At 36.1% G+C, this 20004-nt stretch overlaps 1 protein-coding gene across 3 annotated transcripts in view; it reads left to right on the plus strand.

Annotated features, from left to right (window-relative positions):
* The window catches only part of LOC124543541 (monocarboxylate transporter 2-like), a 157724-nt gene that overhangs the window by 118360 nt on the left and 19360 nt on the right, over nucleotides 1–20004 (plus strand). For 2 of the 3 annotated variants that reach the window (XM_047121768.1, XM_047121770.1), the window contains exon 3: nucleotides 19623–19796. In XM_047121768.1, coding sequence (XP_046977724.1) covers nucleotides 19623–19796 — 174 coding nt within the window. Of the gene's footprint in view, nucleotides 1–3089; nucleotides 3845–19622; nucleotides 19797–20004 lie in introns of those variants that run through there. The other variant, XM_047121769.1, reaches the window with a different exon arrangement.

Here is a 20004-nt window from a genome sequence, read left to right on the forward strand (position 1 = left end):
AATTATTGCAAATAGTCACCCCTATCACCTCCTAACGGATATACGTCGAGTTACCAATAACTCTGTATATATAAACTGACCTAATTGCTGTTTTAGCATTTTATAAAACTAATAATAGTCAGGTTATATCTATAATTCTAATATAATCTATAAACATACTTTTTGCTGACATAAATATTAGTGTATTATGTTGATATTGTATATTTTAATTTACTCAGCGTAAGCCGTGTAATCGACAATTAGTTCGTTTCACTTTTATATTCTTTTTATAAATATAAATTAGTTAATAATATTAGGTTGGGGAAAAAGTCTTTTCGCATATAGTATGTATGAACTTGTAATAAAATCTCTTTGGCTATACCATTTGTATCTGGCTGGTTTTGGTATCATTAAAAAGTTTTAATTTTAGAGAAGGCACTTCCAAATTTAAATTAGGAATTTGTGTGATTTTCATTTGTTTTTGTTGTTGTTAAAATGAGTGAATCTAAAGAAAAAATTCGATACATTTTAAAATTTTACTAAAAAAAAGGTAAAAATGCAACTCAAACAACGAAAAAAATTTGTGATGTTTATGGACCTAATGCAGTATCTGTGAGAGTAGCGCAAGTTTGGTTTAAGCGTTTTCAAGCCGGAAATTTTGATATCAAAGATGCATCTCGCTCTGGTCGCCCTGTTACGGACAAAATTGATGCCATTTTTGAAAAAGTGGAGCAAAATCGGCATATTAGTAGTTACGATGTAGCTGAAGAACTGGCAATTGACCACAAAACGGTTTTGACTCATTTGAATAAAGCTCGATATATGGGTGCCTCATGAACTCACTGAAAGAAACCTAATGAACCGTGTACTCATTTGTGATTCTTTATTACGACGTAATGAAACCGTACCATTTTTGAATAAGCTGATAACTGGTGATGAAAAGTGGATCACATACGACAAGAACGTGTGAAAAAGATCGTGGTCAAAGGCCGGTCAAGCTTCACAGACTGTGGTAAAACCTGGATTAACTCGCAACAAGGTAATGCTGTGTGTATGGTGGGATTGGAAGGGCATCATTTATTATGAGCTGTTACCGCCCGACAGGACCATCGATTCAGAACTGTATTGCGAACAATTGATGATATTGAAGCAAGAAATTGAGAGAAAGCGGCCAGAATTGATCAACAGAAGGGGTGTGGTTTTTCACTATGACAACGCTAGAACTCACACATCTTTAGCCACTCAACAAAAATTACGAGAGTTTGGCTGGAAGGTATTAATGCATCCGCCGTATAGTCCTGACCTTGCACCTTCAGATTTTCATCTGTTTCGGTCTCTGCAGAATTCCTTAGGCAGTGTCAGGTTAACATCACGAGAGGACTGCCAAAACCACTTGTCGCAGTTTTTCGATCAGAAGCCCCAAAATTTTTACAGCAATGGGATCATGTCTCTACCAACAAGATGGCAAAAAGTTATGGAACAAAATGACACCTACATACTTTAGTCAAATGTAAATAAACTATAAAAAAAACTTTTTGAATTTTCATATAAAATACGAAGAAACTTTTTCCCCAACCTATTATACTCATAATACTTCCGTAAAACAAGTTGAAAGTGAAAACGGTGCGTAGCTTTAAATAATGAAAACATTGATACTTAATTTTACGCGACATAAAATACAAATGATAACTGCGTCGAATAAATAAGTTAATATTTATAAATAAATCAATAAACATTCCCTAATCTCGCAGACAATATAATCTTTAGAAAATGTTAATAAACTACTTTATATTTCCTACAAAGTAAGATCAACCCTGCGCCTCTCTAGTAATAAATTACGACCAATAAACAAGCTCGCTAAAACGTGTAACATCGTTAAACTTAACTCCTGAACACACTTAAATTTTCATATCAGTCACAAACTTAACCCGGAATTAATAGCATCACTAAATATATAGTAGCTCAGGACTGATATTTAGTTCTTCGCATCACCATAAGCTGTACTTACAAAACTAAAAGATAAGGGCATTTTTTGCTTGATAAACGTCTTTACGCCTCCCCCCACACGACGTGAGGGGTATGTGGGGCCTTTCGGCGCTAAAGGCGTTGGAATACCCTATAAAAAAAACCAGCGGTACCTAGTTAGTCTTTCCGGTAGCCAGCGGTACCCAGTTTGTCTTTGGGAACGTCACGGAATCGCTTGTGCATACTACCGTGACGTCACAAGCTGCTCGTCTGACCCCATCTTTCTCTTTATTGCTTTAGTCCTTAGGTTAGTTAGGATTTCAGCAACCTAGTTCTATTCCACACTAGAACAACGTGGTGAGTAATATAGATGTAGATAATGAATGGAATTAATTTCATTAGCACAAATTACCATGAATTTGTAGTATGCCTATCTTTTCTCGATTTCCACGCCATTTGGTTCCTTATCTAACATGTAACGCCATTACCGCGCACATTATCCTTAAACCACATTCGTATAAAGTTAGCTTCCATTTACTGAAGATATGGGAAAAGCTCTGATAACCCAGTTAAAGACATCTTATTCTTAACCATATGTCGCACGTTTGAATACGATCAGTATTTATGACTATTTTTAGAATTTTTATTCATATTTGTAAATCATTTCGTGTATATTAATAATTAGAGCTAAAAATATGCAAACTATTTGTAAAACTAATTACAAAGAAGACATTTTTTATAAGAAATGTTTTAATATACAATATTTTCAAATATATATTTGGGTATCCAAGTTTCCCGCTTCAAATTAATCATTTTGAGTTGATTTGTCAAAGTTTAAATTTAACTAAAACCTACATGACAACCATGAACTCCACACTCTCGTATATATGTATATGTATATAAAACTTTCAAATATAATTTATATTATACTTAGTAAAAGTTTTCCGAACACAAACAAATACCAGAACTGGTTATATTCATAACATAATATATGTATATCGTTTAATACAATATAAATAAGTGTAGTGCATTTTGTAAATAACGTTTAAGTTTGAAACGATTGGAATCTTCCTATTACATCGAAAATATATTTATTTTTTTTTATTTTTTAAACTAAGATCTCAACCGAAGTGAAATGCCTAACCAATAAAAACTTTACAAGATTAAGTGCGTAAAGGACAGCGACGTAAGGTCTGAAAGGATTTATATATACGAGTGTGGCGAGACGACCACTTCTCTGATTCTATCTCCGAGCTTACGAGACGTTATTACATTTAGACTCATAGATATGTCAAATCAATGTCGATAGAGACTCTTTATTTCGATAGTTTACTCGATATCCAATCGATGCCGAAGCCATATTTGTAACAAAAAAGGGGCGGCAGACAATCATCAACGCAAACTTAATCGAGATCTTCTTTTCTCATTCGATCATTTACACGCGATTAAGATAACTCGATTTTCGTTTCAGTCGATTTCGCTTCTGTCTGATATATATAGTGTTTTATTCAACGATTCTCGAGTGAGAAGTGAGGTGTAATGTGTGAGTGGACATGAGTGGTGTATACGGGGTGCGGTGATGAGAGTTACGGCGGCGCACCATGCGCGCGCGCTTTGATGGAAGAGTCATGGTCGTCGGGCGGCGCGCCGCTTCTGCGCACGCGATCCTTGCCGCTGGTGCTAGAAGCGAGCGGAGGTGCCCCTGCGCGCCAAACGAAACTCGACCCAAGACAACTCCTGACTCTAACCCGCCACTACTACCCCGAAGGCGGCTGGGGATGGGGCGTGGCGGCCGCAGCGACTATTGCACAACTCTTGGCTCATGGATTGCATCAAGCCGCCGCAGTGCTAGCCGTCGAGGTCGTAAAACGATTTGGACCCGAGGTTCGAATGCAAGCAGGTGAGAATGTCATGAAATTAAAAAAGTACTACAAAATTTCCCAAAGTGTCAGAATCGAACCTGTGACTTTCACATCGTCACTATTGAACCACTGTATAAATGAAAAGTTCGTAATAAATTAGTACGAACATAATACTCGTTAATTAAACTAGCATCATAAAATTTACCACGCAAACTTTTTTTATAACTATTATAAATAAAATTTGGCAGGCGCCTTGTAAAAGTTAATTCATCAAAATATTTGTGACGACAGTTTAGTTCAAATATTTATTTCCAGCGATCATTTACAGCCCCTAAGGGATTGGCGAATTGGATTTCATCCAATCGAGATTCGTAAGTGTTGGGCCAATAAGTTCACAATGCGTCTGGGGAGTTGACGAAGTTATTTCAAAACACTGCTTACATCAAGCATACAGAAAGCATATAAATACACCCAAATTGTGATGAAAATTGGCAACAAGAACATTTTACTATTTAGATAAATATTTGTTTAACGAAATAGTTTTTAGTCACATTCTTTGTTTATCCTCGACTCGATTTGGGCTTTTTCGTAACCAATATTTACAATTCTGCATGTAAATACACTTTATTTAAGTGAATCAATCATAAAGCCGTTCGTATTTCAACAATAAGCACGATCGTTTTACCTTCGAAAAGATTTGAGACATTTCTCAAGAGCAGAAGCTTTATATATGTGGATACTTATCTTTGGAAGAATTGAAATTCATATTCGCTTGCTGAATACATAAATTATAGACGTCGCCTGCGCCCGAATTTAACATTGTTAGGAATTATGAAGATTTTTAAAAGGAAATCTTGTTAAAAGATTTTTATTTATATTTAAGTCATGACTTATAAAGTTGGTAATAATTATGGAAACAGTAATAATTTATCCAAATAACAGTGATAGGAAAAACACTTCGATAATGTGAACTTTTTGTTCTCTAATAAAACAGATAATTATTTTTCTTAAATTATTCAGATTTTTTAATAAAGGGGGAATTGAACAAGGGCTTAAGTTATTCATCCTTAGTCCGGAACAATACAAATAATTTTTTAATTTAAATTTAAATGACGAACGTCCATGCAAACAATCGTCTATTGAAACCGCGCAGATAAATTTCGGAAAAACCTTTATAGGTGCTCCCTAAACTTATAATACTCCTCATGCATGATCTTGCGTTTCTGTCAGTGACCAAATCAATGTTATATACTATTGCTTTGCTAAGGCCTCCTCTCGGTTTATAAACTATTTGTCACTTGTAGCTTTGCTCAAGTTTTAGTTTAGGTTGCTTGCCAGGCTTTAAGTATAAAAATTGGCCTATGTCATTTCTCAGTTTTGAAGCTTGTTACATCCAATTTCATTACACTCAATTCACTTCAGTAGTTCACCTTTGAAACATTAACAGACAAAATTAATTTCGCAGTATAGATAGACCTTATGCTACAATACTAAGGCGATACGAATTTCGGACACTGAGGAATTCCGCGAAATTTCCTTCCCTGGGACAGAGATCACTTATAAACTAAATGCACTAACATTCGCAAATAATCATTATATAGTATAAAACAAAGTATGTATGCTTAGATTTTGATACGGTTTTTAATAGATAGAGTGATTCGAGAGGAAGGTTTTTGTATATAATATATGGAAAATATAGTAAAAAAGCACTGATAATTTTAGAAATTTGTAATGTGAGGTCGTAAACAAACAAATATTTCGTATCAGTATTGCACCCGTGCGAAGACGGGGCGAGTCGCTAGTTTCAGAAATTTCCTTAAATTTAAAACCTCCAACTTATATAAAGATTAACTCTACACCAGCCAGTGTTAGACTTTTATTGAGTATATTAAACTGTATTAAAATAAATACATATAAAATCGTCTGCAAACATTTGATATATTCACGAGAGTATAACGTAGTCGCCAGTATAAATAAAACTCACATTCTCGAATTTTATTACACGAAAACCGATCGCCGTCTTTAGCATCGAATGTAACACTTTTATTTCACACAGAACTCCAAATGCTTTCAGTTACACGCTTGTAATAAAACTAACAGTCAATAAATAAAACATAATGTGTCTTAAGTGTCGTCAAGAATCGATTATCGTATTTAATGGAGCCGTTATCTTTATATCAGACGTCATCGCCATTCACTCTATTTTGGACAAATAGATCGTCACATGACTAATAAAATTCTAAGTACTACTTATTGTATTAATTTTATTATATTTCGTATTGATACAATATAACCGGTAAATTAAGGGGTAATTTTATTTTGTGATGTGTATTCCTTTTTATGATGTCTGTGTTTGGCAAAGGCCTAGACTTTTGTTAAGCTACATAGATTGTTATTTAAAAATGTTTAGAAAAATGAAGCTTATCGAAAAGTATCTTAAGTTTTATATGTAAGTTAGTAATGTTTATTTATAAATTAAAAGGCACTTAAATAATGTAGGATATCAATACTTAAACCAAAAAATAAATATTCTATGAAAAAAAAAACGAATAACCGTTCTCCTATTTTAAAAATAGAACAACCGTAATTGTTGTATTTTTATATTTCATCTTAATCTTAACAAATATCTTAACTCGGTGGTAGGTTAATAATCTTTACTTGGTGGTAGGGCTTTGTGCAAGCCCGCCTGAGTACGTACCACCCATTCATCAGTTATTCTACCGCCAAATAACAGTACTCAGTATTGTTGTGTTCCGGTTTAAAGGGTGAGTGAGTAGTGTAACTACAGGCACAAGGGACATAGCATCTTAGTTCCCAAAGTTGGTGGCACATTGACGATGTAAGGAATAGTTAATATTTCTTACAGCGTAATTGTCTATGGATGATGCTGACCACTTACCATCAGGTGGCCCATATGCTCTTCCGCCAAACTATACCATAAAAAAATAGTTAAAAATAGTTATATTATAAAACATAAATAAAAATTTTAACAAAAAGAAAAACCGACTTCAAACAAAACACTATTTTAAAACAAATGAATATGCACGAAAAAGTAATAAAAATAATTGCGTATTCAACATATTTTTTAGAGTCTTCCTAAGTTAAATGAAATGAAAAATATTAGACTACTTAAAAGTCGATTAACGATTATATCATGTAGTTATAGTTATTGGTATATTTGGAGCCGGTGTCAGCCACGGTGCCCTTGCCCCAACAATCAAAAGAAGGAAGCGATACGAGTCCCTTGATTGATCCAGTATATTATTGTGTAAAAGGTAATTTGTAAAAAACATATTTGTTAAAGTATTCTCGTATTGTTTTTTGATAGATATACTGTAGGGTTTTATAGGCTGACACCGACTCCAAATATAACAATAATTATAACTACATGATATAATCGTTAATCGACTTTTAAGTAGTCTAATATTTTTCATTTCATTTAACTTAGGAAGACTCTAAAAAATATGTTGAATACGCAATTATTTTTATTACTTTTTCGTGCATATTCATTTGTTTTAAAATAGTGTTTTGTTTGAAGTCGGTTTTTCTTTTTGTTAAAATTTTTATTTATTTTTTTGATTTTAAGTGAAGCTGATGTTGACTAACAATTTTTTTTTAATATGGATAGATTAAGCGTTCCGTTTATATGAGTCAGAAACTACTTCGAGGACAATTTCAAAGGAAACTTGCGAATAAAGCAAAATAGACTTTCGAAAATGCGGATTTAATACGTCACGCGGCGTAAACTACAAGGATCCCTCGAAAGAGCTGTAATCGAACTCAGCAAAAAAACTTTGAAAAAGACCAACTATATTTCGTACATCATATGACATCACATCACATACACAAAATTTGATTAAAGATAGTAAGAAATTCTGCCCCATATCGCACCCTAACTGCGAGCCGTATAGGAGTTCCATCACTACATAGTATAAAACAAAGTCGCTTTCTCTGTCCCTATATCTTTAAATCTACGTAACGGATTTTGATGCGGTTTTTTTTAAAAGATAGTGTGATTCAAGGGGAAGGTTTGTGTATATAATACATGAACAATATAGTAAAGAAACACTGATAATTTTAGAAGTTTGCGATGTGATGTCGTATATAAACAAATTCTGTAGTATTTTTTTTTTTTTTTTTTTTTTTTTTTTTTTTTTTTTTTTTTTTTTATGGCATAGGAGGCAAACGAGCAGGAGGCTCACCTGATGGAAAGTGACTACCACCGCCCATGGACACCTGCAACACCAGGGGACTTGCAGGTGCGTTGCCGGCCTTTCAAAAAGGAGTAGGCTCTTTTCTTAAAGGTTCCCATGTCGTATCGGTTCGGAAAAACCGCCGGCGAAAGCTGGTTCCACAAAGTGGTTGTGCGAGGCAGAAAATGTCTGAGAAATCGCGCTGTTGTGGATTTTCGGACATCAAGGTGGTGCGGGTGAAACTTAGAATTTTGGCGAGATGTCCGAAGGTGAAATTCAGCAGCCGGGATTAATCCGAACAATTCCTCGGAACATTCCCCGTGAAAAATTCGGTAGAAGATGCAGAGTGATCCGACATCTCTACGCAAAGCCAAAGGATCAAGGAGATCGGAAAGAGCTTGATCGTCGATAACTCGAGCCGCTCTACGTTGGATGCGGTCAAATGGAAGGAGCTGGTACTGGGGAGCACCCGCCCAGAGGTGAGAGCAGTACTCCATGTGAGGCCGAATTTGCGCCTTGTAAAGTTTAAGGCGATGGGCCGACGTGAAATACTGTCTCGCCTTGCTGAGCACGCCCAGCTTTTTTGAAGCCAATTTGGCTTTGCCTTCCAATTGACCGCGGAACTGAACGAGGCTCGAAATATCAACGCCAAGTATTCCGATACTACCTGTAGCGGCTATCGGAATGTTCTCAAATCGTGGAGATACGACAAATGGTGTTTTTTTAGCGGTTAACGCGCAAACTTGCGTCTTTTTGGGGTTGAAATGGACTAGATTTAGCCGGCCCCAATTCGAGACTTCGTTTAATGAAGACTCGATTTCAGACACAAGTTTGTTCCGGTTCTCTTCGACGTTTTCCCGAGAAATATTAGCGCGGCCGGTGTATAAGGTGTCAACGGTACTGTCGTCTGCATAGCAATGAATGTTCCCGATTTGCAACAAATCATTGATATGCAGAAGAAACAGAGTGGGTGATAGAACGCAGCCTTGTGGAACACCAGCATTGACGAATTTTAAGTCAGAGCATGCACCGTCGACAACGACCTTGATGCTCCGATCTGCCAAAAAGCTGGTAATCCAATTGCATAATTTCCCGGGAAGCCCATAGGAAGGAAGCTTCGAAAGAAGCGCTTTGTGCCATACACGATCGAAGGCCTTCGCTATGTCCAAGCTGGCTGCTAATGCCTCCCCCTTGCTCTCAACTGCTTCAGCCCACCTGTGAGTAAGGTAAACTAGAAGATCACCGGCTGACCGACCCCGACGGAAACCGTACTGGCGGTCGCTAATCAGCTGGTTCTCCTCTAGAAACCGCAGGAGCTGGCAGTTTATAAGGGACTCCATTATCTTGGAGAGCAAGGAGGTGATGGCTATAGGCCTATAATTGGACGGGTCTGAGCGGTTGCCTTTTTTAGGGATCGGATGCACCAAAGCTGTCTTCCAGGAATTCGGGACGACGCCTAATGTGTAGGATTGCCGGAAAAGACGCGTTAAGACCGGTGCCAACTCGGGAGCACATGTCCGTAGCACGATTGGAGGGATACCATCGGGTCCGCTCGACTTATGAATGTCCAAGGAAAGAAGTGCTTTACGAACTGCACTTTGCCGGAATTTAACCTCCGGCATCGTGGTATCACATCGCGGAATTGTTGGTGGAGATTTTCCTTGGTCATCCAGAGTCGAGTTCGACGCGAAGAGAGAGCCTAAAAGATCAGCTTTCTCTTTCGCGGTATGGGACAATGACTCACCGTCTCTGTGCAGAGATGGAAAAGATGGCTGACAGAAATTCCCTAAGACAGCCTTAGCGAGAGACCAGAACGCTCGTGTTCCTGAAGGGAGACGCACCAGTCTCTCGCCAATTCTGCCAATGTACTCCGTCTTCGCCCTAGCAATCACGTTTTTGAGGGACCTAGAGGCAGAGTTGTATTCCTTTTTAAATGCGCTGGTATTTACATCACGAGACGCAGATGCATTAGCCCAGGTTTGATAGCGTTCCCACTTTCGGCGTGATGCCGTTTTGCAGAAGCGACCAAACCAAGGCTGGGACTTGCCACCGATGGGTACTGCAGAGTAAGGAATGAATAGTTCCATACCCTGAAGCACCACATCGGCAACAGAGTCAGCAGCAGCGTTCGGATCATCCGGCGAGAAACAAATCTGCCCCCATGGGTAAGATGCAAAAAAAGACCGCATCCCATCCCAATCTGCTGACTTGTAGTGCCATACTCGGCGGCACCCAACAAAGCGAGGCCGTGAGTACCGCACAACCGGCACTGTACTCCGGACGAGACAGTGGTCAGACGAGCCCAGAGGGGGATCGACGATAACCTGATAGCCATCCGGATGTGAAGTCAGCAGAAGGTCCAACAGGGAAGGTGTATGATCCTCCACATCCGGTATTCGCGTTGGCGAGTTGACCAGTTGTGTCAGATCATATGCTAGAGCGAAGTCCAGAACAGATCTACCCGCATGATCGGTGGTGCGTGAGCCGAGCCATTCTGCGTGGTGAGCATTAAAGTCACCCAGAATAATGATCTCTGCGGATGGAATCTGCTGAAGCACGGAATCTGTAGCCATTTGGACGTGCTCAACCAGTCGGTCGGTTTCGGCATTACCGCTATGGGACCTATAAAGGCACGCATAGATTCGCGGATGGTCATCGCAGTCTACACGCAGCCAGATAATCGATAGGTCCTGTCCTTCAAGGCTGCCGAGGCGTCGAGAACAGATATCATCTCTGACGTAAACGCATACCCCAGCTCGTGGTATAAAGGAATGTTCCAATTTGTACCCAGGGTACGAGAGAAAAGTCGTATCGGCAGGAGAAGATATCTGGGTCTCGGTTAGAAAGAGCAAGGCCGGCTTCGCCGTTTCCAGATGGTAGTGAACGGCGTTGAGGTTGGAGTTGAGTCCCCTTATGTTGCAGAAGTCCACAGCGAGGGTGGTAGGGGTTGCCTTATGATGCCTGCTCCGCTTGCCCCGAACAGTGGCGAGCGCAAAATTGCCCCCCCCAGAATTCGGAGGGCAGCCTGGGCATCCCTGCTCAGGTGGTGTATGTCCTGAGCATGGATGCCCAGAGAGGGATTCTCCACCGCTGTCGCTGATGGTACCCTCCTGGGGTAATTTAACCAAATTCTGCACAACCATCAAGTTTTGGGGGGGAGGGGGATTGGGCCTCCGGAACTCTCACTTACCAACTACCACTTTACGCCGATTTTAAGTGAGAGAGTGGTACTTCCCCGGGCGTGCCGGCCCATTCGGCTGTAACCCGAAGGTATACAGCGTGGCAAAACTATATTTAGTATCAGTATTGCATCCGTGCGAAGCCGGGGTGGGTAGCTAGTTGATTATAATATTCGACTATGATAATTACATAAACATAACCACATTACGGAAGGTGACTCAAATATCCAAATAACCTATAAATAAAAGATTCGACTGAGTATCGCTAACGTGCTCCTCAGAATTGTTCCGTTCCCTTCCGTTCCGTTACTTTGTCATGGATCCTGTGCTCAGAACCTTACCAAACTTTCACCAAATTACCCTTGAAGTATATATTTTATAATAAAAAAAGAATTATCAAAATTGGTTAACGTGATTTTCAGTTATTCACCTATTTGTCGCGCATATACATAATGCAAATTTAAGACTTATGTCGTTTTCACATGGATCCCATCATCGGAAATAAAAATAAAAAAAATGGGACCCCACGGGAAGCACTACCTTTCAAACAAAAAAAAATTATCAAAATCGGTCCACCCAGTGAAAAGTTATGAGGTAACAAACATAAAAAAAAAAAAAATAAAAAAAAAAAATAAATAAAAAATAAAAAAATAAAATACAGACGAATTGATAACCTCCTCCTTTTGGAAGTCGGTTGAAAACTGCGTGAAGTATAATATTTACTGGTTATATTATCCGGAACGATATTGCTAATGTAGCGAAAAAGTATTTACAAAGCGAATTGACTGCATCGAAATGACGTACAAGATGAATCGTCGATTATGAAGCGTGTTTTTACATGATATTCGTAAAAAGCGACAGACCGGCAAAAAGGCCAGTCAGGAGACGGGTGGCCGCCCGCCTAACTGCCAATCATTGGCAATCGTTTATTAGAATCGACGCGAGGCGTGAGGCCGATACGCACGTGTGTTGCGCCGACGCGACGTCACCGAACATTTATCATCTCGGAGGACGTTTAATATGTTATGCCTCGGTGACAGGTCCCGCGATAAGCGACGTCTGTACCGCGACGTTCATAATTTGCGAATTTCCATCATAATACGCCTTTCGGTCCTGCGGTCGGTGATTTGTGTGATACGGAATGGTAATTTCGTGTAATAAATTAGCATGCAAGCGTTTCTCGGATGTTACGTTTGTACAGATCGTACGTTCAATAAATAATATATATTTAGTTTCTTCCAAATCGATCTTTTATATTTAGTATAGTTTAATATTGTAATTAAACCAAGACTAATCAATCATAAATTAGAAACTACAAAGGCATATTTTTAATATCCAGTAAAAGAAAGAACAACAACAACAGCCTGCATATTTGCCACTGCTAAGGCCTCTTCTCCCTTCGAGGAGAAGTTTTGAAACATATTCCACCACGCTGTTCCAATGCGGTTTGGTGACATACACATGTCGCAGAATTTCTGTGAAATTAGACACATTAGGTTTCCTCAATATATTTTCCCGCAACGCAGAGCACGAATTATAATCACAAATTAAGCACACGAATATTCAAGTGCTTGCATAGTTTTGAACCCGCAATCACCGGTTAAAATGCACGCGTTCTAACCACTGGGCCATCTCGGCTCAACAGAAGAAACAAAATTGCCAAATAAAAGGTCTGATAAACAATTAATTATATATAATATTTACTTCGCAAGTCAAATCATATATTTAGAACACAGCACATAAATTTTCATATCAATGCGAATAGATTTTTGTCTAAGTAGGACGCAAGGAGCGCTAAAGTTTATTAGTTACTAAAAAAGCGGCGCCACGGATATTCCAACCTGCAGATCAGCTACAGAGGGGCCTACTAATCAATAATGTGACAGTTCCAAAAGAACGCAAGTCATTGGAGCACCATAATAAGCGACATAAATCAACGTATTCCCTTTGAACTTTGAAACCGGTAGAATATTAATATGTATCTACCCACGCAACAGGAATTTCTTTTGATTAGTTTTATTTATCTTGTGTTGTATAAGGATATCTATATTTGCTTTCAGCAAAATATAATGTACATCAATCATGATCTTTATATAATAATTTATGGTTCTGTACAAATAAATAAAACATTTAGTTCCTTAGATGTCTCGTGTCAAACTACTGAGACTTTGAATGTCAGTCTGTGGAGCTTTACACGACCAATAAAAAAAATCAGTGCCAAGGATCGTTATGAATCTTTCGTACTTGATCTATAATAAAATGTTACTATGTATAGTCAGAGTAAGAAAACCTTTGTCAGTTTTCAAATTAATTCCTGTATTAAGTCTTAAACTCTTAGTACCTTTTGGATTTAAACATTAAATCATTACGACGCAACATGTCATTCCCAATCGGTAAAGCAGATTAAGATGACGAACCTTTTCTTACCCCGACTGTACATATTGGTAGGTAAAATGAGTGTAACGGATCTTTTTTTTATAGCATAGGTTGGCGGACGAGTATATGGGCCACCTGATGGTAAGTGGTCCCCATCACCCACAGACAATGACGCTCGCTAAGAAATATTAACTATTCCTTACATGTACTATGTGCCACCAACCTTGGGAACTAAGATGTTATGTCCCTTGTGCCTGTAGTTACACTGACTAACTCACCCTTCAAACCGGAACACAACAGTACTGAGTACTGTTATTTGACGGTAGAATAACTGATGATTGGGTGGTACCTACCCAGACGTACTACCACCAAGTAAATAGTAATCTATATAAGTTATGTTAATTACTTACAACATTCTATACTATACAGCGACACTAGAAAATAATAACACTATTAAATTTACTATATCTAATTTCGCATATGTTTGTTCTATTTTATTGTCACTATTGTGGAACCCTAAAAAAAGTTTAAAGCAAAATGTTAAAAGTCATCCGTAAAATGCAGGCCACGTCAACGCCATGTGTTCCGTATCATAAAGTTGAAGTATCTACTGCTCGTATTTGTCGCACGTTTGTTGGTATGACTAAGTCCATTCAACATCTGTTTAGGATAAGAAAATATTTACTCAGAAGATCATTTGCAGTCTTGCATTGTTTTGTTTATATACAAACTAGGAGCGGCTTCGCACGGGTGCAATATTGATACTAAATAAGTTGTTAGGTTATAAATATTCGATCGAATACAGATTAAATACATAATATTTAATTGACGTAATATTTATTCTAAAAATAGTAACCCTCCCCGACTTCGTACAGATATAATACTCATACTAAATATACTATAGATTTTTTTTATTTACGACATCACATTAGATACTTATAAAATTGTCAGTGTTCTACTATATTGTCCATGTATTATACACAAAATACTTCCTCTCGAATCACTCTATATATTAAAAAAAATCGCATCCAAATCGTTGCGTAATTTTAAAGATATAAGCTTACATAGGGGTAGACAGCGGTAAGCGAGTTTGTTTTATGATATATTTAACGATAATAATTATATACATTTACATAACATACTACTTATTTTTTCTTCAACAATATCGACGAAGTTTCGTATAATTACTACATAAAAAGTATTTTATTTATACAAAAACGTAGCGTAACGATGTTAATATAAATATTAAATAAAAACTTTTTTGTCGTAATATAAATTCACATAATTGTCAAATTAATAAATTGTAAAGAAAGTTCGTACTTTTATTGTATTGGTTCTGTACACAAACATGTAAAAGACGACGAGACAGCAAAACTTCTATTCAATATCGCTTTCTATTGGTCACTGTAAAGATCTTTGCAGACGTTCTGCTGCATTTGATACTATAGAACAAACTTGTCCATTACACAATCGTATATTTTGGTACAATAGCTACTGTTTAAAAAACAAGAAGCAAAACTTCGAAAGTACATTAATCATAGCATTTGAATAATGGTCCTGAAAACTAGTATTAAAAACAGTAGAAGATTTTTTTTAAATATTTTATTACTTAGTCTGAGCCATCAAATTTTAAATGTCAAGTAAACTATCTGAAAAGGTTATTTTTATTCATAAATACAAATAGTGCGAATACAAAGATAAGTTTCAAGAATAATATTCACAGCATTCAATTTCACATATAAATAATCTGTAAACTTTTTAAGCTATAATTAAAACTAACTAAGTAAGAGAGACTTTAAGTTGTTAGGTTATAAATATTCGATCGAATACAGATTAAATACGTAATTTTTAATTGACGTAATATTTATTCTAAAACTAGTAACTCGCCCTGGCTACGTATGGATACAATACTCATACTAAATATACTACAGAATTTGTTTATTTACAACATCACGTTACAAACTTCTACAATTATCAGTGTTTCTGTACTATATTGTCCATGTATTGTATACAAAAACTTTCCTCTCAAATCACTCTATATATAAAAAAAACCGCATCAAAATCCGTTGCGTAGTTTCAAAGCTTTAAGCATACAAAGGGACATAGGGACAGAGAAAGCAACTTTGTTTTATACTATGTAGTGAAGAGTGTAATGATAAAATTTCCAGTTTCTACATATCGGTTTTACTTTATTGAACGAATAAAATGATTCTATCGGTTTTTCTTATTTAATTACTTTTATAAATATAATACAAAATAATAATGTTGTTTTAGTAATACAGTGTCATTAACTTTTTTTTTCAAAATCATCATCATAGCATAAGTCAATTATATTTCGTCCAGCGCAAAATAATCAGATAATAAGGTTTACATTAATTCACTTTTGTTTCGTCTGGCGTAACTAGATACACGGCGTGATGGCTGAAACAGATAAACAAAGTTCAGACAAAGCAAGACTCATCAATCTGTGTTGCTAGATTAAACATTGTCTAGCAGAATAATTCTTTACTATATCTACTCTGTGGTTGCGCTGATGCGTTGCCACTTAAAATGTCGACGAACTTTTGAACTTTTGTTGAAAAGTTTTTGAATGGGAATGTTTGTCAGTTTGTCGATCCGCCTTCGCTGTGAACTTAACTGAAACTCTTTTAAGACAATGGTCCAGTGCTATCATTGTATGATTAGTGCTTTTGAACTAAAAATACTACTTTGATTTGTAGTTCTGTAAAACGTCTTTGAATCTTCTTTTCTTCTATTATATTCAACGATACTGTCCTATACTTATGACAAGACTCTTTAAAAACTTCAGAATATAAAAGTTCCATATCAATGATACAAATTATACCTATTTATAATATCAGTACAAGAAAGAATATTTAAAAATGACACATAATTTTAAAATTGGAACTCGTATTTATTAAAAAAAAAAAAACAGTATAATTATTTAAAACTTACATTGTTCTTTCAAGTGTTTTCGTATTTTAAATACACCAATTTCAATTTTCGAATAGGACAACACTGAAGAGGAAATGTGAATGATTGTCATAAATCCGCTCCTCAATGAAATGTGTTTGTTCGTTACATTGCGATAAAGGACATGATTTATATTCGAATGTTGCCACCGAGACTGAAGATGGCAAATGAATGGAACACTAAATCGTCTTCGAATAAACACGTCCCATTAATCGTTATTTTAATTGGACGTATACTTAGAAAAAGAGACAAAGTCGCAAAAGAAAAAGTCTTGGAATAATGTTGTCAGGCATTATATATTGAGGTTCAGATAACTCCTTATATTTTAAGTTAATTATACCATTGGTTAATTTGGCAAGCCTGAGTAAATTTGAACATAGGGCGGCAGATTTAAGGAGCAACACATTCAAAAATCATTTTCAATTATATGAAAACTAGCCCCGCCCCGGCTTCGCACGGGTGTAATGCTGACACTAATTATTCTATAGACTTTATTTATTTAGGACATTAGAAACTTCTAAAATAATCAGTGTTTCTTTACAATATTGTGCATGTATTATAGTAAATAAAAACCTTCCTCCCGAATCGCTGTATGTATTAAAAAAAATTAATAAAAACATATATAGGGACAGAAAAAGCGACTTTGTTTTATACAATGTAGTGATGGTCACAACACTAACATCAAATTATGACAAAATAATCTTTCAGCCAGAAAATATATCGGCAAGTTTTTTTTTCTTCCCTTTGTAAACTCTTGTTGCGTTACAAATATTCTTTCATTTTATACAGATCAAATTAATTCAATTTTCTGCGTTGATGAATACAGTTCGTCAAGAAATATTAATATTAATTTGTGGCTTAGAATCAACAGACTTAACTCGGTAAACGCGTAAAACCATCAGTGAATTATGCATAATCAAAAATATATTAGTACTTTTAAACTATATAAGAAAATTATATTCAAAAACACATTATACTAAAACATTAATAATTACAATCGTGAACTTGGGGTAACAGCTGTGTTGAAAGATTTAATTAAAAGTATTCTTAAATCATTTCGTTAAAATCACGTATATACTAATTGAAATTAAGAAAATCGTATACATACATACTGTTAGAGTTATTTTTTTACACATTATATGACTATAATTTATAAGAATAATTTAATGAATAATATTTCGATTTACGATCTTTAGAAATTATCAGTTATTCTTTACATGTCCATGTCCACTTTTAAACAACAACAACAACAGCCTGTAAATTCCCACTGCTGTGCTAAAGGCCTCCTCTCCCTTTGAGGAGAAGGTTTGGAACATATTCCACCACGCTGTTCCAATGCGGGTTGGTGGAATACACATGTGGCAGAATTTGTATGAAATTTGTCACATGCAGGTTTCCTCACGATGTTTTCCTTCACCGCAGAGTACGAGATGAATTATAAAGGCAAATTAAGCACATGAATCAGCGGTGCTTGCCTGGGTTTGAACCCGCAATCATCGGTTAAGATGCACGCGTTCTAACCTACTGGGCCATATCGACTTGCTTTTAAACTTACCTCTTTAATTGCTCTATACACTAAAAAAACGCATCAAAATTGATATCTCGTTGCGTAGTTTTAAAGATCAAAGGAAACATAGGTACAGACAGACAGCGGTAAGCGTTGTTACTTTGTTTTATATGATTTAGTGATAGAATACACGTTAGTCGTTTGTCAACATTGAGATACGAAGTTAATTCTTACAGAATCGCTGAAGTTTATTTTTATGAGAAATAGTCAAACTTGGATCAGAATAAAATCGAGAACGTTTCATAACGGTTATAAGTTAATAAAATCCCCTGGCAGTCAATTTATTTTACTGTAAAACTTTTACGTTAAGATAAGCACTGTTAAATAACAACTACAAATAAAAACTCAAAATACATATATAAAGTTAGTATACAATCGCTATATGCGTTCTTGCACGCGTCATTTTACGACTCTGAATTACAATAAAATATCAAGATCTTTTTACCACCGTCGTCGGTAAACTCAGCGTGATGTACGGACGGACGCGTTGTCTCGCTGATGATACGATAATTAAAGATATTTTCGCGGTTAATAGCCACTTAAAATCGTGTCATGCTTGCATTTATACCGCGTAATATATTGCGCCTCTTATATATCGTGCCTCTTTGATTACAATTCACTGATTCGGAAAACTTTATGAATTAAAATAACAATATATTATTTGTATTTATTAAGCCGCTTAAGTGCTCGAGAGACAAATGTTCACATTTTATTTAATGAATTTGAAGCGCTTTAAATTCTTTGACCTGATAAAGACGATTTAAAAAAAGTAAAATTATATGGATTTTATACAAAATTGGATCTCATGTCTGATGCCTCAAGTGTTGTTAATCATGTTCAAAGCCTAAGCCTAGATAAGTCAGTCTTTGATCTAGATAAATATTCTATTAATTTTAAGTGCCGCTTCATTAGTAGTCTAATGGCGTCTGGTTCTATAAAAAAAAAAATTTAAGTCTATTTTAATTGCAGCCATTTAACTTTTTGTTTTTTTTTTATGTTTAAGCAAAGCGAGCAGATAACATTTAGATTTTGCAATTGTGTAATTATTCGTCTGTCAAATCAATTGAAAATATTCAACTTAAGGCAAAGAACTCTCTTATCTTAAGGCGAAGGCACTACGTTTCACACTATGAAATATAAACAGATAAATTAAAAAATAACAGCCTGTAAATTTTCCACTGCTGAGCTAAGGCCTCCTCTTCCACTAAGGAGAGGGTAACATAAACATATTCCACCAAGTTCCAGTGCGGGTTGGTGGAATGCCCCATGTGGCAGAATTTCGATAAAATTAGATACATGCAGGTTTCTTCATGACGCTTTCCTTCACTGCTGAGCTTGAGTTGAATTATAATAAACACAAATTAAGCACATATAGTGGTGCTTCCCTGGGTTTGAATCCGAAATCATCAGTTAAGATGCACGCGTTCTAACCACTGGGTCATCTCTATCATAAATCTAATACCAATGGTATTTAATCTCCCTTGTCTATTATTTGTTACCTAAAAACTTATTGTATGTATTTTTTCAGGTTGCCTCGGCGCAATATCAGCTGGCGTCGCCCTTGCCCTGTCACCAGTTACGGTTGCACTCTGCGTGCGCAAATCTACCCGCGTCACGGCGGTCGTAGGCGGGCTGGTCGCCGCTTTGGGATGTCTTTTTACATCATTTGCTACACAATTCCATCAATTATTCTTCAGCTACGGTAAATATTACATTTTATTAAACGAAATTAATTTTCGATAATGAATGTCATGTTACGAAAAAATTAACAAAATACGTATTATATTAAAAGAAGAATTCAATTAAGTTTATATTTGTTATCAGAATATTTGAAGAAGAAAATGTTAATTATTTATTTCGACGATAGATAATTTTACTTTGTTTGTAAAAGAAAATAAAAAAAATATCTT

This window comes from Vanessa cardui, chromosome 3 (genome assembly GCF_905220365.1).
Source record: "Vanessa cardui chromosome 3, ilVanCard2.1, whole genome shotgun sequence".
NCBI classification, from domain to species: Eukaryota; Metazoa; Arthropoda; class Insecta; order Lepidoptera; family Nymphalidae; genus Vanessa; species Vanessa cardui.